The sequence below is a fragment of the Pseudomassariella vexata genome, assembly GCF_002105095.1.
Source record: "Pseudomassariella vexata strain CBS 129021 chromosome Unknown BCR38scaffold_34, whole genome shotgun sequence".
Lineage (NCBI taxonomy): Eukaryota > Fungi > Ascomycota > Sordariomycetes > Amphisphaeriales > Pseudomassariaceae > Pseudomassariella > Pseudomassariella vexata.
In genome coordinates this window covers 629-21449 of record NW_024467989.1, presented here as the reverse complement: position 1 = coordinate 21449, position 20821 = coordinate 629, and the positions used below count along the sequence as shown (strand labels likewise).

The 20821-nt window shown below is 49.0% G+C and overlaps 3 protein-coding genes and 2 non-coding genes across 5 annotated transcripts; 3 read left to right on the top strand and 2 right to left on the bottom strand.

Moving 5' to 3' along the window:
- Positions 1 to 2045: 2045 nt before the first annotated feature.
- Positions 2046 to 2148, bottom strand: BCR38DRAFT_t385. Its single transcript has one exon. It is a non-coding gene; the product is annotated as a tRNA-Thr (tRNA).
- A 1819-nt stretch (positions 2149 to 3967) lies between these two features.
- Positions 3968 to 5008, top strand: BCR38DRAFT_491478 (uncharacterized protein; the record flags this gene model as incomplete). The annotated part of the gene is made up of 1 exon (XM_040864671.1): positions 3968 to 5008. One exon carries the CDS (start codon positions 3968 to 3970, stop codon positions 5006 to 5008), a length of 1041 nt encoding a protein of 346 aa, XP_040709227.1.
- Positions 5009 to 6566: 1558 nt separating this feature from the next.
- On the top strand, positions 6567 to 7970 carry BCR38DRAFT_415278 (uncharacterized protein; the record flags this gene model as incomplete). The annotated part of the gene is made up of 5 exons (XM_040859015.1): positions 6567 to 6621; positions 6819 to 6989; positions 7052 to 7252; positions 7309 to 7563; positions 7645 to 7970. 5 exons carry the CDS (start codon positions 6567 to 6569, stop codon positions 7968 to 7970), a joined length of 1008 nt encoding a protein of 335 aa, XP_040709226.1.
- A 2404-nt stretch (positions 7971 to 10374) lies between these two features.
- On the bottom strand, positions 10375 to 10765 carry BCR38DRAFT_148482 (uncharacterized protein). The gene has a single exon (XM_040853695.1). It carries the CDS (start codon positions 10678 to 10680, stop codon positions 10450 to 10452), a length of 231 nt encoding a protein of 76 aa, XP_040709225.1. The 5' UTR covers positions 10681 to 10765; the 3' UTR covers positions 10375 to 10449.
- A 758-nt stretch (positions 10766 to 11523) lies between these two features.
- BCR38DRAFT_t386 lies at positions 11524 to 11626 on the top strand. The gene has a single exon. It is a non-coding gene; the product is annotated as a tRNA-Thr (tRNA).
- The last annotated feature ends 9195 nt before the right edge of the window (positions 11627 to 20821 follow it).

The window sequence follows — 20821 nt, the reverse complement described above, 5'->3', positions numbered from 1 at the left end:
ACCGATCCAGACACGACCTGCCGCCGGTTGGAGAGCGCATGGGCTACGTGTCAGCGGTGGGCAGTGAGGCACGGGATGGAGTTCGCTCCTGACAAGAGTGAGCTAATGCACTTTACTAGGGCCCGAGAGCCCTTGCCGCAAAGTATTCGCCTTGGGGACGCCACAGTGTCGCCGGTAGTCTCAGCGAGGTTCCTAGGAGTCTGGTTCGACCGCAAACTGACGTGGCACGCCCATGTTGAGCGTGTTAAAACAAAAATGGCAACTCAAAAGCTAGCCCTGACAAAGCTAGTCAATATGTCGTGGGGCTGCGATCTTATACGGGCGAGGCTGTTATATACGGTGGTTATCCGTAGCGCGATCGCCTTCGGGGCGACTGCGTGGCATACTATAAGTGAGGAACCGGCAGGGCCAGCTAAGAGCCTGATGGGGATACAGAACGAGTGCCTCCGGGTAGTCTGTGGCGCCCACAAAGCGACGCCGGTTCGCCACCTGGAAGCAGAAGCAGCAATCCCGCCACTAGACCTCTATCTTAGTGCCCGGGCTGCTAAGTTTGAAGAACGGCTACGGCTTAGCGGGAAGAGAAATCTGCTTCGCAGCACGAGCGCTAAAGCGTCACATATACTCCGGCATGATAGGCCGGCGAAGAGGAAGCAGGCGTCGCAGCTACTCCGACCGGCAGGGTACACTATGGAGAAGGAGGCCCGGGGCTCCGAGTCGATGAGTGAGGAAAAGGAGGTCCCGGCTGCCCTCCTCGGCCACTGGAGGAAGAGATGGCTCACCGGAGCAGAGCATCACGATCGCCAGCGACGCGCTATCGCTGAGGAACCGGAGGGCCCTTCGATGCAGATACCGAAGGGGGCAAGTATTTCGGCCTGAACCGACTGGAGGCGTCTACGTGTGCCAGATCAGGACGGAAAAAATAGGACTAACAGCCTTCTTATTCAAGACAGGGGCTTTTGGCGTGTAATCGCCGCTATGCCGCTGTGGCGACGCCCCTGAGACGGCAGAGCACGTAATCCTCTTTTGCGGGCTGTTGGAAGGACCGAGGGAGCGATTACGGGCCGCTATCGCACCACGGCCACTATACTCTCGCAGCGACCTCGCAACGGCAACAGGAGAATAAGTAGTTAGTGGGACTATTGTAAAGTGGCTGCTAGGGACGGGTCGGACAGCTTCAAGGCCCAGATAGCATCGATCTTCTCAGGGGGGACTTAGTTGGTAGGTTGAGAACCAACGTAGTATGGTAGTGAACGCAACGCAGTCGCCAATAGGGCGAACCGACGACGCAGCGTATGTATTTAGTCCAGCCATTAGGGCACGGTTTGACATACGGGAGTACTAGTAGAGGTACCGGGGGCTTCGAGCCTACGGCGTATTTAATAATAATAATAAATAATATAATATTAAATACGCCGTAGGTGTTAACCCTCGGTACCTCTACAAGTACTCCCTTAAGGGGCTATAGATGATATAGCGGGCCCTTAAGCCGCGTCGGGCGGTTATACAGGTAAACTTGTAGCCAAACGACTACTAAACCTCCTGTCCCTCCCTAAGTCTGTGCTACAACCCTTGCCTGAACTACCGATAAGTGTGGTAATGTGGCACTTAAATTCGTCCTCAGGGGTGGGATGCTGCTGATGTGCAGAAGATGCTCGACTATTTTTTTGTCGCGACAAGTCGTAGTATCTGCTAATTGGGGTTCTCGTCGAGCGTATACATCTCAACCATACGCTCAAGTGGATAGACCGTAACGTGGTCTAGACGCTCGCATGAATCGCGGCGAGTGGGCGTGCTGCGCGCCTTCTATCGTGAGGGGACGGGTTCGCCGACGAGCGTTATCGGATAGGCGAGGTCCGATAAGGGGTCGGATTAACGATCCGAATTCTGGACCGGCTGTCGAGTTATATTCCGCCGACGTAGTGCTTGACGGTCGACTGGCTAGGATGCTCGTAATCCTAAACTGCACCAATCTCCCTATTATCGCTAGGTAGGCGAAGTCAACAAGGTGGGCAGCGCGCCGTAAGGGTTGACTAAACCCCCTTATGTGTCAGCTGCGGGATTCGAACCCGCGACTCGTCACCGACCCAAGTGGGCGAGGCTCAAATCGGGACTTGTTTACCAGCGAAGTGACCAACTACACCAGCCGACATAATAATAATAGATATCCAGTTTGCCGGTGTGTGTATTCCCAGCGAAAAATTGTTCATCTTTCCGCGTACGAAATATTACATGAAACGCCAGATGAGTGAGTACCTGGGAAGGATGCGATCATCTCAATCTTGATAGTTTGTGGCAAATGGAGGTGCCAAGGCTTCCTTGCAATATCCACGAATTTCTATAATCGTAGAAGTATCTTGGAAGCTTATCGAACTGGTGAGCCCATGGGGCCTGACACAAGCGAGATGGTGCATCAAGGGCCCTAAGATAAACTCTCAATACATTTCCTAACAAGCTGTCTAAAATATATTGGTCCAGATCAATAATTTGATGTCTTTGGAGAAAACTGGTATTCAAATAAACAAGATTCTGCACGCTTCATTGAAGAGTACAAACTTCTGAATTAGTGGTAGATACATTTTGTGACGTGAGCAGGACAATTATGCCACGAGAGGCTTCACCGACTAAGTGTATGGTCCCAGACGACGGGTGGGCTTTGTCAAATGTCTTTCGCATGATTTTTTGGCGGTCGATCGCTGCTACATGGTACTATGGCAGTTGTAAAGGCAGTACTCTCACCTATTGAAATCGCTACATAGTCATATAGCCTTTGGACAAGTTCAGCTCAGATTTGAAACTAGTGTGACTGGAGGCCTACTTAGAGGTGGATTCATGTGATGCTCACCAACCCATTCACCGAATATAAAAGTGTTTTGCCAAAGGCGTAAGCGGGGTTCTCCAATACCATTGACTCCTTTCAGCACTTAGTAGGTGTTCATGCATGAGCTCTAGTTCGCGATCAACTGTAGCTTTGTTACAATACAGAGCCTCAGATTTACTGGAAGCATCTGTACTCTGTTGTGTTTTCGTTATATAATTTCTAAGTCGGTTTTTTCGGTGCACTTGCTTCAAGAGCATCCATGACAGGACTTGTAAAGGTTGGTCGTCACAAGAAGAACGATGCTTCGAAGTACTGAGAGTTTCATAGCAGTTTGAAGACGATCAGGAAATAGGCTAGCTCTGGAGAAACCTGGAAGCTAATCTACGTGTAGTGGCATCGACATCATGCAGCTTGCCCGTCGCATGCCGCCATTCGTCACTAAATTAGCCTTGGCTTAGTTGCATCAGATCAGATACGACAGCGGGCGTTGATCTGTTCTGCAAGAATCCGTTCACCACGTCCCACAAATGTATTTTGCCGAACGATGATCGTCAGAATAAGGAATCAGATGTGTCTGTTCTCCGAATGAGATGACTGGCCCCTGCTTTCTCCTGGACCCTTCAGTTATCCATAGCGAACGGACAAGAACCGAGAACCCGAAGCGACAGAGAGTTTCCCTTTTGCCGAGATCTGCTTAATTTTGAGCCACAATCAAGATCATACAAGTATAAACTTGCAATATCAATGCTATCAAATATGGAAATCTGAGTTGGCACCGGTTCTAATGAAAATTTGGAGCTCCCTTAGCATACAAATTCTAGATCCTGGAAGAAGCTGTCTCAAACTCGACTTAACCACAAGGAAGAAGGCGCCGCTTGAGCCTGAAAGATATGCTATAAACATCTTGTTCATCAAACACTTGACTACACTTAAATGAAAAACACGGTCGATAATCAAGCAGCCCAAACAAGCGCCGAGTTCCTGTCTGGATCAGAGGCTCCTCATTACCCCCCCCCCCCCCCCCCCGTCCCTCCACCATCCTCTCCATCGCCGCTTATTCCAGGCGCAACCCAACCAGCGACGCTTGCTGAGGAATCCTGCTTGGATGATACTCATTCGGGGAAGTCCTTTGTGGAAAAAGATAGTCGTATGAAGGAGAGAATCTCAGGAGCGATACATGTTCTCAACACCGAAGCCACATCATTGCACAATCTCACCACGTTATACGAGTCAGACCCGATCATTGGCGCCGGCTTCAACTCGGCTATCGACGCTATCACGAGGCATCGAGGTAGGAAGGGCAAGGTAGTGTTCATCTGTGTTGGCAAATCGGGGCATATCAGCAAGAAGCTAGCAGCAAGCTTCAACAGTCTTGGCGTCAGGGCTGTTTACGTGCACCCAACCGAGGCTCTGCATGGCGATCTGGGCGAGATTGGGCATAATGACACAGTCCTTTTCGTCACATTTTCGGGAAAGACTCCGGAGTTACTCTCACTTCTTCCACACATTGACCCGTGTCTTCTCACAATCGTTCTCACGTCGCACACAAGGTCCGGGACGTGTGAGCTGATCAAACAACGCCCTGGTATGATCCTTCTATCAGCACCAATTCATGAATCAGAAACGTCTCCTTTCGGTGTATCTGCACTAACGACCTCTACGACAATGGCAATTGCGGTTGGTGATGCGCTTGCAATCGTCGCTTCGAAAGAACTTTACGCAATGGTATCCGCCACTTTTTCACACAACCACCCTGGAGGTGCCATCGGCGCAACTTCTCAGAAGCCCTCTCACATAGCCGATCTTGCGATACCACTCCGTGAAATCGACTCGATCTCTTGGCAAAGCATTCTTGGAGTTCGTGGTGTGGATGTAATCAGGGCGGCTTATGACTCAACTACCGGGTGGGTACAAGTTGGCGACCTGATTGCATCACCAAGTCGCGTCAGGTGTCTTGATCCGTCTGATTTTCTCAAACAGCTCTCTGACCTGCCAGGACTGGGAGTCAGTCGTCGAGAATGGATCGTCATGTCAGCCGACACAAGAATATCGCAGGCAAAGGAGTGGGTCAGTCACATGGGATCCTCCCGCAAGGAGAAATGTGGTGGTTACTCCATCGTGGTCGTCATGAAAGGCGACAGTAATTTTGGCGTTCTAGAGGCTGAGCAGCTACTGACTTGGGAGGAGTAACGATTCGGAAATCATGAGAGCATAATTCATCTCTTTCTTTAGACTCGAGCATTTGTAATGTTTCGAAGAAGCGAGTTTATTGTTCGCGGCTCCGAGAGAACGGACGCGCAATGAACGATCACAACTTACTCTATTCTTTATGAGACTGCAAATTTTATTTACTCTGCATGATGTGGCGTTTGCGAGGACACTTGAGAGTTCATCTGATGACGGGCTTTAAACTATGAATGGGGGTTTTCTTTCTTTTTGTATTACACTAAAACCCGTCGACGTCAGCGAGCGTTATATAGAGAGTCACGGGGATTCAATGTAATATGTAAATATACATGATAGGGATATTGTAAAGACAGGTTTGACCAGGCTTTCAGAAACGATACTCTTGACACAAAGCCATTTGTCCACTAGGACGGACGAGCGCCAGTGCTTTGTAAGGGATGTTGCTACTGTAACGGATGGCGAGTATTCGTGAACTCGAATGAGATTTCGTTTAGTCCTACAAAGACAATTTATGAAGAAGTGGCAGAATAGCTGATGCGAGGTGCGGAAGCCAAAATGGTAGCCCACAGCGGTGACAAAAAGGATCGTAAGGTGAATTGCTGTAGGTGCTACGACGGACGAGAAATCGACTGGTAGCCACGGAGATGTCGGTCAAGGCATGGTGGACTAATTCCCCGAAAGTGCTAGATACACTAGTGTTGTTAGCGAAATAGGTGAGGAAATGAATGAAGTGGTTCTTGGTCAAGTGCAAGACTTAAACTGAAAAAGTATGCGAAGAAGAAGTGAACATATTTGAGGACGCCTAAGTATTCATCATAAGTAGGCAGATAAGCCCGCAGGCATCGTATGCAGATATTACATGTACGATTACGACGAGCCAACCCATGAATGTACGCCCCCTTGGTATGGGCGACACATCCCTTTCTAACTTTACGGGCACTCTGCTCTGCACAATCGACACGACAAGGCTGAGCGAGAGCGAAGTGAGCCTGTAGAGCGCCTGAACAACGCGAACAGACGAAGAGAAAGAGATGCAGTCGATGGAAGGGTATAAGGAGTGGAGATACAGAACGTTCACGATGGATTCGAGGAGTCTGTTCTTGAAGTTGACTCCCGGGCCTCGCGGGTATTTCGAGCCTGCTCTATCACCCGCCACTGACGTCGCGCAAACGCTTTGATTTGTGAGAATTTCTCCTCAATCGGATCTTGGTCAGGAAAATATGGTGGTAGAATAGACACTAGCATACTGATTAAGTTATGGCGCGCGATTGCTCGGCATGGCCCAGAGTCATTTAAGTGACGACAGAAGCGAAAGTACAAGATATGCAGCACGTGGTATGGTACATTACCGGAATACATCAAAAGTATATAAAAGTGTACAAAAGTATACAAATGGAATATCCTGGGAAGTGAAAGTAACTCAGTAGGGAAATTCTAGCGTTTCTAGTGGATACGGCGGCATTTCTGTCAATGTGAAAGTCTGGCATTCCCTTACACTGGAGTCTACAGTGTCTATTTAGGTGAGAAGCAACGACACCAGGTATCTGGCCCGAAACAAACAATGAAAAACTGCCCAATGTTGGTGGCTGCGAAGCCGACCGTCGACTATCATGCTCGTGAGTCCTGCTATGTGTCTGCAGCTGATCATGCATCTGACAGCATCTTAGGCCATACACAAGCACATACATCAAAGTCTTTTTTGGCGCCAATGCTAAAGCAATGAAAGTCCCTGCAGCTCTCCTTTAAAGGTGCTCCAATCTACCTGCTGGTAATATCGTTGTGGCAGACAGTCTTCACCTGACCCACATTCCAGAGGAGGTTGGTCATGTCCTTGTCCACCATCTCTTCACCGAAACCTTTCAGTGCTTAGCGCTCGAAGGGTCCACACATCGCGAACAACAGGTAACCGAGCTCATGACGTGCATTCGTGTCTATACGGTTGCATGGGATTATAAGCTCAGCTCCCTCAAGGATCAAGCTCGAAGTGAGATCGAAAGACTAGGAGAATGTTACCCGTGGCTACTCTCTTGGCTGCCTTGAATGAAGTATACCCTAATCCAAGCAAAGATGACATGTGGCTTGGGGACTACTTGAAGGATCGAATGAAGGCGCTCTTTGCTGACCGGGAAGTCGAGAAGAGTATAGAATCACCCCATGCTGGAGCAAAGTCAACTATCGCTGAGCTCGTTTTCCACAACGCTCTGCGTCTGCACGAGGAAAAGCTCGATCGAAACAATGGATTGATTGGTAACTACGCGACGATGACTATCAACATTATTTCGTCTTTACTAACCATGTATTAGACTATGGACCAGTATACTATGAAGACATGCCTGGACCTGGTTCCGAAGTCGAACTCGCATACAACGAGTCCTTACATGAACCTGAACACAAGCATGAGTTCGTTAGTCAAAAGGATTCATCAGAACCTTTATCTGCGTTGGATCCTGAAGAGAATGAATCCATGCTGGAATCTGAACCTGTAGATGGCAATAGGATTGCTGATTCTCCACGGTACGAAACCGTACCCAAACTGTCATACGACGAGAATGCACTGTGTGAGCGTAAACCTTGCCTGGGACCTGCAGGAGGGAGTGATTGAGATAAAACTACCACGAACGATGCTGGTCTTGCCGAAGTCCTAATCACATACGAAGAAGTTTCGGTTGAATCCTCGACGTCGGAGCCTCCCTGGCAAGACAAAACGGAATTCGTCCCCGGTTCAGAAACAGACACAAGCCCTCCTGTCTTCACGCCGCCCTCGTCCACGACGTCGTACATTTCTATTGACCCAGAGAAGGTTCAACGCTTGGGAATTGAAGCAACGCACAAGCAGGAAGCACAACGACCGATCACGAAACCCTCAAGGACAAAAGCGAAGGATTCCAATAGAAGAAGACTTCGGGAAGCACAGGCTTCGCGAAAATCAGAAGAGCTCGATGTCGTTTGTGAGTTAATGAGTTAACACTTGAAAATAGGAGGAGAATGGAGGGAATGTGAGTGTTGCCGAGAACTTGTGGACGGCTTAGCAGCCGAACTTTAATATAATTTCTTAATACACGGGAAATTATCACTAAATGGGCAGTCACCGCTGTATTCACGATTGCGGCTAGGCCCGTGAACGGCAACACAAATCATCGTCGTTGAGTATGAAGCACAAAAGAAGTAGCGCCAGAGAATGTGGTGGTTGTTTTGACAAACTTGATCTCCTTGCGAAACGCGATTTAACTGACAGTGGTAGCCGCATTCTCGCGCCTTCCGAAGACGCCCTTGCAAAATCGGTTTGCCTTGACGAGTTCTTTGGGCAATACTTAATCGTTTGGAGAGGCTGTTCGCTGCAAGGTGGAAGGCTATTTCAAAACCATCATCGCAATTGATCCAGGATCAGAAGCACACTATTCGTGCTGAATGGCATCACGGGACAAATCTGCCTTTTATATATAGCTTTTGAGCCACATCCAGCTCTAGCTCCGTATGTGAGCGTTGCACTTCCAATATCATTAAGACAATTGTCTACCGTGTCATTTTCGGTATCTACTCAAGTGTATCCTGCCCTTGGACGGGAATCAGAGATAATCTCCACGAGTAATATATCATGCACAATAATATACTGTACTTGTTTGGGGCGGATCATAACTAGAGACCCGGTGGAAAGGCGTTGGACTAGCGTAGTGGAATACGGCTATACGATCCACATCGGCCAGGTTGACTACTTAGTCATCTGTTGCCGTTGCTCTGGCACATGGCCAAGATACACAGGCACTACTGAGTCCACGGTCTACATAGTAGTACAAGTCCATTTTTCAAGTTCCCGTCCTGACTCCGACTTGAGCCCATACTCAAAGACTAAACCATTCCCGCCCCAGTTCATTTCTCTTTCATGACATACCTGTATGATACTGTTAGTAATAAGTGACCAGCATTTTCTGCTTGAAGTTGAATCCTCCAAGTGTTCAGAGTCCTATCCTCGGCGACTGAAGCGCGACCTCCACGTTTGGTTTCCATTTTTCATCATCACGGTGCGTCTTTCCGCCCAGGAGAAACGAAATGCTTCCTCTCCTGTTTCGTGTAAAGTCAAGTAGGTCTTTGCGATAGCTTGTCCATTTTCTGCAGTGCAAAACGAAATGCTCTACCGTCTTTTTCAAATATCCACAATCGCATTCTGGCGAAGCGACCGCGCCGATCTGGGCCAGGTAGTAGTTGAGCCTCGCCATTCCTGTCCTCAACTGGACCAGAACGCCTGTCTCCTTCCCTGACAGTGCGTCATACAATAGTCGCGTATGTCGTCCAGGCAATGCTGTGTCAATGCGTCTCGAGAATGCGCCGATATTATCAAGCAGTGCTTCTGGTCTGCTGAGTTTCTTCCTGGCGTTGTTCAGCGTGGTCGACTTGGCTCGAAATGGCGGCGCATGGGGTGAACTGCCTGGGAGAGTCGCTTTGCGAGCTGCTCCTTTGGCTAGCTGCTGTAGACCCAAAATCGCGTGGTCCGCACTTTGGTCGGTGTTGAGGTTGGCATCTCTGTTGTATTCTTGACATCCTGCATGTTCGTGCGCCTTCTGAACGATGACGACCTTGTTTCTCTTTGTTCCGAGCTGGGCCACAGACACGTAAAAATTTGCGATCTCTCTGTGACCCGATTGTTGTCTCAGTCGCTTATTACTCAACGCAGCGCCATTGTTGCTAGTACACAATATGACCACTCGCAATGTACCTGAAGTACTGAGGCACTTTTCGTAGGCCTTGTGCCGTTGCGGCCAGTTCTGGCCCTTGGTTTGTGTAGCAAGGCAGACGTGTGGCACTGCGAGTGAACAAGGGAATTCAGACTCCATTGAAAGAAAGTGCTATTGTACAGTATACTGTGAGTCAGAATAACTTCATTCATCGCGTAGCTCGTATCCTACCAAAGTATGCTACATCACTCGGGTAACTCAACCGTCCAAAAAACCCGCCCAGATTTTGTGCTTCGCCAATAAAAGTATGGACTAACATTGTCAATGTCCACCGCATTCCATTCTTTACGACATGTCTTGATCTCCTGATTCAGTTGATTCCGGAAACATATCTGTTTCTTATGTATATAGGCATTCACTTAAGAAGACTGATTGGCCTCCGGTTTAGCTCTTTCGGGCTCAATAAATGATTCGCCTTTTGTGCTTTGCGTCATTCCGTTGTATGGACGGCGGGCTTGATGCTTGTCTGGATCGCTTGGATCGTAATAGTTCTGTGCTGACACTGGACGTGAAGCTTGTTGTAAAGCTCATAGAGGGGTCTTCGTCGTCAGCCAATGGTGCTTGACTTGGATCGAAAGTTGCGTCTTCGGTGAGATATCGTGCTTCTGTTATGTATCACACTGTGTTGGAATGCTGTGACAGCTCAATTCCACGTTCAGCCGTTTCCTCGAAATCCACGAATTCATCGTAAATTGAGTCATTGTCCTGCTCCGCCTATTCGTTGCTAACTGCTTCTGGGAGAGCCACGAGAGGCAAACCACGAGCTCGAGCCTTAGCGTTGACCTCCTCTATAAACTGATCGCGGTATTCTTGAGCCATGATTTTAGTGTTCCCGAATGCACCAGCACCTTTCGCAAATGATTCGGGGCCACTCGTCACGGCATAAGCTTCTATTTGGTTCATGTGATACTCTGGTTGTCCTCCTATGACCAGTGGCGCCTTCATGTGGTGCGCATCGATCGCCAGCGTGCCTGTCTCAGCATGGTAGGTCGACCTTGAAGCTGTATGCTGTATGCTACTAAGTTACTATTTTCAGGGTCAAGACGTCAATCGTGTTTACCTATTTGCTGTGTCCGTTCGAAAAGAATATTACATGAGGGCACTGCTAACCCGATCGGGACTAGCTACCGCTAGTTTTCATTTAGTCAATGACTTTGTGGGTTCTTATTCTTTCCCTTCCAACGCTGATGATGCAAAACTTCGGATCAAAGGATAAGCTGGTGCTGCACGGCTTGTTCGGAATCGGCATATTTGCCACATCAGTGTTCTCGATGTGGGTTCTTCCGGTCAAATCGAATCCGAAAATTGGCAGGTTTCTTCGATCTAATCATAACTTGGTGAGCTCAAGCGAATCCGAAATAAGTGGGGTGTGGCACGGGTACTAGGTTAATCTTTGGTTGATGATTGGAAATAATTGTGCACCGTATGCGCAAGTGATCCCGCGCTGGGACGGCTATTCAGCCACGACGGCTATTCGGAATTCTTAGAAGCAAGGAGCGCTGCCAACCGCGAAAGAATAGGAAACTTTTATTATGAAATTGGACGAGAATCCGGGTAATACCCACTCGGCGCGTTTCGGCAAAGTAGGCGGTCCGAGTACTCGCCTTTGAAGTGACGGAAGTGACGGAAAACACTAGGGATGAAGGATCTAGCCGCCAAATTGACTTTGGTAGTGGATCTGCTGCTAAATCACGTCTGGCTGTCCCTTATCATCCCGATGGCCAATGCCAGGGTCAGATGTTAATATGCCTGCACCTAGTCCCACTAGATGATTACTATACATTTCCAGTCGGCTGGTGTAGTTGGTCACTTCGCTGGTAGATAAGTCCCGATTTGAGCCTCGCCCACTTGGGTCGGTGACGAGTCGCGGGTTCGAATCCCGCAGCTGACACACAAGGGGGTTTAGTCAATCCTTACGGCGCGCTGCCCACCTTGTTGACTTCGCCTACCTAGCGATAATAGGGAGATTGGTGCAGTTTAGGATTACGAGCATCCTAGCCAGTCGACCGTCAAGCACTACGTCGGCGGAAAATAACTCGACAGCCGGTCCAGAATTCGAATCGTTAATCCGACCCCTTATCGGACCCCCTCTCGCCGCGATTCTTGCGAGCGTCTAGACCACGTTACGGTCTATCCACTTGAGCGTATGGCTGAGATGTATATGCTCGACGAGAACCCCAATTAGCAGATACTACGACTTGTCGCGACAAAAAATAGTCGAGCATCTTCTGCACATCAGCAGCATCCCACCCCTGAGGACGAATTTAAGTGCCACATTACCACACTTATCGGTAGTTCAGGCAGGGGTTGTAGCACAGACTTAGGGAGGGACAGGAGGTTTAGTAGTCGTTTGGCTACAAGTTTACCTGTATAACCGCCCGACGCGGCTTAAGGGCCCGCTATATCATCTATAGCCCCTTAAGGGAGTACTTGTAGAGGTACCGAGGGTTAACACCTACGGCGTATTTAATATTATTATTTATATATATTATCGTTAACCGCATCCAAGGCGGATACTTGAAGTTCAATACAGTGATCTAAGGGTTGACCTGGCTCTCGTTACGCTTATCTGTTCTATTGGTCCTAAGTCCCAAATGCTCTAGTGAGATGTTCACAAGAGCGTTGAAGCCGGGCGGGCCGATGCAATAGAACAGGGTTTTGCCAAGGGATGTTGAGGGATACACAATAGAAATGAAGTGTATTCTGGTGAGGAAAGAAAGCTAGGCTAGTGTTGTTGTTCTGGAACTAAGTAGTGGTGGTGGCTGCGCAGGTACCACCTCTGACAAGGGATGGCCTATGTGTGGATCCAAATCAGAGGATCTGATTGGCTACATCGTTGCTCTTAAGCAACATTTCGTAGCTTCGGAAATAGCTGAGCTTTCTAGAAAAAAGACCATCAAAAGAGATCTGAACCACACAACTGACTTGGCACGAAATCAATCCTGATATTCGTGACTTGAGTCCTGTGAGGTCAGATCGACCAGGATACACATATGTAAAGGTGCGCGATACATCACTGTCCCGTCATTGATCGCAAAGCAGTTCTTCTGATAGTTCCAGTACTTCCGCTTTATAAAAGACCCATATGGCACAAGCAACCATAAAACAAGGTTTTTTCAATGTCAAGGCAATGTCCATTTCACTTCCCCGATGCACATCTCTACAGCAAACTCAGCTGCCTCATGGCAGTCATAATCAATTAGAAACGCAATCTCCGTGAACATTTCCCAAGTTACTGATTTAAGAACTTTGAATGGAATCGTGAACCAGCCATAAGCATGCCATTACTCTACTTTGATTAAATGCTTGTGGTATGATCGACTGATACTTTCCTGCCAGCCGTTCATTCTTCTCTCGAAGCCTGGGGGAGCCATACCATAGCACCTTGAGGAAAGGTTAAAAACTATCTCTTGCTGTTTACCGGGTTGCTTTTACTGGAGGCGAGCTTATCGATGTTAATTGGCTTACTGCAACAGCCCACTAGATTCCGCAGTTCGTATTCGGTCGTGCAGGTGAGTCAGCACCCCGGTGCTATCATCCTCGCTTGTGTCCGACAGGTGAACAGCAAGACTGGATTTAGAATGGGTCCTTTACGACCATGCTCGATGAAGGGTTCAGTCGCAGAATGCGTCGATGCTTGTGAGTCCGACTCGAAGAGTACAGTCGAGGTGGGTTATCCTAATGCTAAGCAGCATCAGCTTTTAGTTTACTCCAAGTGGCCAGGACAGTATACTAACCATTGTCCCGCGACTCCCTTTATCATTTCCTTCCTTTTCTACTCCCTATTCTTCAATGAATTTTCGCCGAAACCGAATTGCTGGACTTTACAGTAGTGTCGCCTACACATGTCCTCCAGCAATGAGAGCTACGCTCGTCCTTCCCGGTGAAGACTGCAAATGTTGTGTTCGGATTTCGAGTTGAGATATTTGCACCACTTGAGGTCTTTTGGGATAAGAGCTAACAACGTTTTGCGTAACCAAGTGATGATATTTGTCGAACAAAGAATCTTTATTAAGATGGACTCATCAGTCCTTAATATATTTAGCTTTCTGCTTAATTGAAGGGGAGGTCTGCTATTGTTCAACTGCCCTTCAAGCCTGTTCGTCGCTGAATTTGCGAGCCCTTACTCGGCGACAAATCGGCGACGTAAGGCGAATTCCCCGCCCCTCAGGTCCCGCTGTGTTTCATCGGCTCGGCGACTTTTTGAAGAAAAAAAAACGCATCGGAACGTTCTCGCTGCAGTAACTTTTGCTGAACTGGATGCCGGTTATTTTTTACCGTCCATTGTCAGTAATAACACGTGCTTCGCTCCCTTTCCGTCGTTCATTACACACTCTGGGTTTCCTCGTTTATGCTAAATATGCCAAATATTATTCAGTTATTATGTATCAATACTTAGTATATTCTCTGGTAAGGCCGGCTGCTGGGACTTATATTTAATCCTGTTTACCTTAGTAACACTGTCTTGTTAGCAAGAATTAGAAGGATAATAAAGAAGTTTAACTACTAATGTCCCTGCTTTTCTACTCTCTGATAACATTGAATCTACTTGTGATAAAATCTGATATTTCTCACATATCACTATAAGCTGATCATATCACACAATACTTCTATACTAGTTTGTAAATTAAGTGCTTCAGCAATAGTACATACTGTAAAACTCCCGGATTCCTCCCTAATTCCCCTGAGAGCAGGTGGAGACGTTATAGCAATAGATTTTTGGGGCAGGGGGGTGGGGGGGGGTTTGGCTTTGTAATAAGGCAGCAATAGTTAAGTATGTGTAAGCTACTATGTAATTACTATCACATTGTCAGGGTACGGCTAGGCCGAAGGCAATAGTACAGAGTGATGGGGAGTAACGGGCGTCCCTCCTACGTAGCACCGGGTGGTCACTGGCGGTCTCAGGTAGGGGTGCCCACGATGATGCATTGATCTCTACTCTCTCTATCTTCTTCCCGGGCCTCCGCCCCTTACATAGATAGCTAGAACCCGGCGTCGGAGCCACGGAGCACTAGTTTCTCCGATTGTTCCGCAAACCAAGACTTCCATATCGTGTCATGACTTGCACGTCCCTACACCAGAGCCCCACCGGTGTCCCACCGGTGCCTATTGTAAGGGTCAAGGGTAATGTCGATGCAATTAGCCTAGCCTACTCTGAGTACTATCCATCTATGAAGAGAAAATCATTAAATATATTCAGTGTGGTTGTCAGAGAACAGAATGCCATAGGCACCAGTGGGTGTCAGGACACTGAACGCAGGACACCGGCGGGCCGCCGGAGGGGTGTTTCGGACAAAAGACTCCCGAATCATGATTACAATCTATGTGAAGCTTTGGGATGACGAGAGTCAAGATCCTTGGCATCGCCGACCCTGCTGTTATGCCGGGTCCAAGCGGCGGCCTAGCTATCTATATAAGGACCATCTCGAAGTAGGATAGGGAAGGAGTTGTCAGAGCCACAAGTGTCATCCGAGGCGGGCCGGCTTCCACCAGGTAGGAAGCCGTTTGTGGCGGCTAGAGAGCCGCTTGTGGCGAATGAGAGCCGTTGAAGCCGTTTGCAGCGGATAGGGAATCGCTTGGTTGCAGATAAGGAGCCGCTGTCCAAGATATTGGCCGAAGTCGGAGGAACACAGACATACGGAAGCAAACATCCAGAATCCAAGAGAGAACCTCGGCTGGCTATAAGTAAGGAGTCGAGACGGAGGAAGATAGAGAGGGCAGAGATCAATGCATCACCGTGGGCACCCCTACCTGAGACCGCCAGTGACCACCCGGTGCTACGTAGGAGGGACGCCCGTTACTCCCCATCACTCTGTACTATTGCCTTCGGCCTAGCCGTACCCTGACAGTGGTGAACCCTTCTCCCTTTTATCCTTCTGTCCTCCCGTCTCGTCGTTTCAGGAATCTTCGAGGAGTGAAGCTTATTCGGAGATTTCCGTGGGTCCAAGTGCTGTCGAGAATCTTCTGTGGATCTTTCTGGCCGAAGGCGTCGCAGAGGCCACATACCGGTCATAGACCGTGACAATTATCCCGCTCCTTTTCCAGCATGAGCATCTAGCAGTTGACGTAAGTCGTTGGTTTTCAAGAGGTTATTCATCTAGGGCCGTTGTCTCGTCGAATCCCTCCAGCGGTTCCCAAGTTGGCTTGGTATACCCTTTCCATTTGACTAACACTGTGATCTTCTTCGTCCTGCGGTTCTGCTTGTGCTTTAAGATGTTTTCGACGTAATAGACCTCCTCGTTGTCTTCGTGTCGAATAGCCAGGGGCGGCGGTTCCAGGACTTGTTGAGATGGTAAGGGGTCGTTGCCAGCTCGTTTGATTTGCATAACGTGAAATACGTCATGGATGCCCCTGGGAGTGTTAAGTCGGACGGCATGCGACCCAACGAGTTCTGTTACCATATATTTGGCATTCTTCCAGTCCAGTTTCTTCGACGGTTGATCTGTCTTGATGTTCTGAAGATTAAGCCAAACTTTGTCTCCGATCTTATATTGCTCCGAGGTTTGTTGATGATTGTTCGCGTATTCCTCGTACTGATCCTGAGCACTGGCTATCATAGCTTGTGCCATCTCCGAGGCTTCTTGAAGCCTGGCCACAAAAGCTTCTCCCTTGGTGACGGGGGATTGTCCTGTCGTTCGTAGTTTCTCCTTGGTTTCGATGGGGTCGACATGATAGCCATATGTTGCAAAGAAGGGACTCATTCCGGTTGACCGTGCCGTTCGGTTGTTAATGGCTAGCATGGCAACAGCTAGTATTTCCGCCCAGTCGTCTTGGAAATAAGATGTAAAACATCTTAGGTACGCTTCGAGCTCCTGGTTCATCCTCTCAGTAGCACCATCAGTCTCGGGATGATATGCTGTCGACAGCCGCCTTTTGATCTTCATAAGCTTGCAAATACGCCGCCACATGTGGGAGACGAATTGTGGCCCTCTGTCAGACACAATAGCCTTGGGGAATCCATGATGCCGAATTAAGCAGTCCTTTAAGGTTCGGGCCACTGCTTCTGTTGTGATCTCATTCATTGGCTCAAAGATGACACTTTTGAACAGCCTATCTGTGATGACCATCACGAAGGTGTTATTGTCCGAATCCGGTAGGTCTGTGATGAAGTCGATAGAAATTTCACTCCATTGTCGGTCTGGGATTGGTAGAGGTTTGAGAAGCCCTCGACGTTTCTCTCGCCATACTGCTTTTCCCCACATACATCGCGATTCCGCACGAACTGACGCACGTCGTTCGACAATCCTGGCCAGGTGAATTGTCGACTAATGATTGCTTTGAGTAAATCCCGTCCAGGGTGCCCGGTAACTGCTGAATCGTGTGACTGCTGGATAATTCGCGTGCGGAGGGGCTCAAAATAGGGGATCCATATCCTATCCCTCCAGCATAGTCGTCTACCCTCATCGATAGAGCACTCCGAAATAGAGATAGGGAGCCCCCATTGGATAGGGAACTGTCGATCGCCCCTGATCACTGCACCTCGGATAAGCCAATACCGGTTGTTTCGTTCAAGGCCTTGGTCCCAGAGCCGTCGGATGTCGTCTTCCAGAAATGGGTTCTCAGGGGGGTCTGACTTGTCCGATTCTTCGTCGTTTTCTTGGTCTGTCACCTCCTAAAACCCACCCGGCCGCAACCCTGACATGGCGGAGTCCAGGTGTTGTAACTAGTGAGGGCACGTAGGCTTTGTTCAGGCGAACAGAGTCCCCCATACTTCCTTGTAGCATTTGCTGATGACGGGCTCGGAGTCTTTCATCGGCAATGTCCTTCGGTAAGTCCTGGTCACGTTGGGATAGTGCGTCAGGGACAACAGCTTCGGCGCCTGTTCGATGAATTATCCAGAAGTTATACTTCGATAGCTCCAGTGCCCATCTCATCTGTCGTTCGGACAGTTGCTGTTTCTTCATGAAAAACTCCAGATTTTTATGGTCTGAGAGGATTTCAAATTCCTTCACACTGCGTAACATGCTTGACCACTCGTCGAGACACTTCACTATGGCTAGAAGCTCCTTGTCATGGATCGGGTAATTGACTTCTGCTGGGGTGCTCCTCCTTGAATAAAAGCAGACAGGGCGCCATTTCTTGTCCTCGCATCGCTGAGAGAGCTCCCCTCCAATAGTATAGCCGGACGAGTCTGGTTGTACGCGAGTTTCCCTTTCGGGGTCGAATTTTGTCAAAACAGGGGCACAAACTAGCAGTTCCTTCAGTGTCTCGAATGCCTGCTGGCACTCGCTCGTCCAATTGAATACCACGTCCTTTTTTGTCAGATGGGTGAGAGGCATGGCAACCGTTGAGAAGTGAGGAATGAAGTCTCTGTAGTAGTTGGCAAACCCAATGAATCCTCGAACTCCTCGAACTGTGGTAGGGGGTTCCCATTCTCGAATTGCTTCAACTTTGTCGGGGTCGACACTGATCCCAGAGTTCACATCAACAATGTAACCTAGGTATTTGACTCTTGTCTGTTCGAATTCGCATTTGTCGATATCGAGCTGGAGTCCTGCGGCGTGAAGTCTTTTCATAACCTGCATCACCTTGTCTCTATGGTCGTCGAGGGTGCCGTCTGTAAAAAGCAGGACATTGTCGATGTAGGCAGAGACGAAGTCATCCAACCACTCCCTCAGAACATGGTTGATGTATCGTTGGAATGTTGCAGGCGCACCGGTGAGGCCAAAAGGAGTGACCAACCATTCAAACAGTCCATATCTTGTGCGGAATGCTGTCTTCCATTCATCTCCTCCTTGATCCTGATCTTCCAGAAGGCGGAAGAGACGTCTAGCTTTGTGAACCATCTTACCTTGGCCAGCTGGCGAAGGGTCTCCGAAATCAGGGGTAATGGGTAGCGGTCTTTTCGTGTGATCTCGTTGAGTTTCCGGTAGTCAACGCAGAACCTTAACCCTCCCCCTGGCTTCTTGACAAAAAGCACGGGTGCCGCTGCAGGAGAGTTGCTGACTCGAATGAACCCTTTGTCTAGGAGGTCGGTGAGGGTCTTGCGGAGGACCAGTAGCTCCTCTTTTGACATGCTGTATAAGGGCCCCCATGGAACTTCTTTCTCGCGTCCTTGGTCGTCCTTTTCCAGTTCGATGGCATGATCAACTCCTGGTAGGTGTGGTGGTAGTCTGTCGCTAACTTCCTTCTTAAAAAGATCAATGATTTGGTGGTAACATTATGGGAGTTTGGTCGCAGGGTCTTCGGGTTTCTTCTGGAATTTGGCAAGGGCCTTCTCGATGTCCTTCATGCTGACGGCGAATATTTGTACTGGTTGTTTGTTCCTTTGACCAGTTCGGATGGAGGTAAGGGAGTTGGCCGATACTTCCCAGTTGGTACGGTCAGGGTCCCAGCTTCTTGAATCGCGTATTCGAACACTCGTGCCACTCGTTCCGATGCGAAATTCGTTTCTTGCAGGTCTCAGGGTAACATCTTGTGACCTGGCCCATGGCAAGCCGAGGATAACTTCGTCCAGTTGTCTTGGTACCACATACGCAAACACTCGTCGCTGTTTGTGTCCGTCAATGTCGATGTCGAAGTAGGTAGCTTGAGTGATAGTATTTTCCTGCACGTCCGCTACCTGGGCCAGATTTCTGGGCACGATGTCGATGCTTGGGAGTCGTAGCCTTTGAAACAGTTTCTGTGAAATCGTTGCATAGCAGTGACAGCCATCGTCGTATAGGGCTCTGGTATAATGTATCCCATTGATTCCTATGTTGACATAGATGCCGTCTTGATCCATTTGTCCCTGCTTTTGAAACTGTCTCCACGCGGCCACGGCTCCCGCGTATCCCTAATCAGAGTCCTCAGTCTGAGTGTCGACTTCTTCAACCACCGCCTCGGTCACTCGGGGTAGTGGCTCGACTCGTGAGACGTTAGTTCGTTTCCGAACTTCGGGGGGTATTGCTGCTGCCAAGGGGCAACGCTCAACGCGGCAGTTGTCTCTCCCACACCGCAAGCATCTTCGTTCATTCCTTCGGGCTCGCATCTCGGAATCGTCGACCCATTTGGCACGTTTGCCGAGTAGGGGTTGGTCTTCCGGCCGTTTTGATGGGAAGCCGTAGATGTTTTTTCTTAGCCGTGTGGAAGCAACCTGGACCTGGTCCGGCGGGGTTGGTTCCCACTCCATCATATCTTCCCTCCGTGTCTCCTTGCTTTTTGTTAGGTTGCGACGGTCCTGACTTCCATCCTCTGGAGCTTTCTTATTGTTCTTCCACTGTCCGAAGAGCTCCATTTGGTTGCTGACCGCCTCGCATTTGGTTGCGAAAGAGAGATAGCTTTTCAACTCTGCATCGGAACTTCCCATCAGGTTGGACTTCAATTTCGGATTGAGCGCGTTCCGAAGGTACGAAATTTTGGAGTCGTCATTCCAAGACTCCGCTTCTGCGTTTGCGATTTCTTTTTCAAATCGCGGGTAAAATTCCGTAAAGGGCTCGTCGTCTCTTTGTCGGATTGTATGGAGCGACTGAATGGCTTTCGCCTTGCGGTTGCGCTCACCGTACAATATGTCCAGCCGGTCGATTAAGGCCTGGGGGTTCGGTTGATGCTTCTTCAGTTACAGCTCATGGAAGGTGGTGACGTTCGTCTTCGCCACCCCCCCTAGCCGGGAGTAAATATACCGTAGTTGCGACTTGGTGTTGCCGATAGCCTCAGCGTCGTCCTCGATGTTGCCCTCCATTTCCAGTTTTCAGCCGCGCCATTCTGATTTGACTCCGATAAATATCGGTGGGTGGGGAAGACTGTGTCGCGGCTTGTTTGCTGGGGAGTTAGGGTTGTTCACTTGTGGCTTATCCTGGTCGTCCATGGTTGGTCGGTCTCCTGATTGATCTCCGGTTTGGTCTGCTGGTGGATGGTCTGGTGGATGTTCTGCTGGTTGTTCTGCTGGTTGTTCTGCTGGTTGTTCTGCTGGTTGGTCTCCTGATTTGGAAAACAAATCATCAAATTCGATAGATGGATAGTAATGTAAGGGTCAAGGGTAATGTCGATGCAATTAGCCTAGCCTACTCTACGAGTACTATCCATCTATGAAGAGAAAAACATATACATTCAGTGTGGTGAACCCCTCTCCCGTTTATCCTTCTGTCCTCCCGTCTCGTCGTTTCAG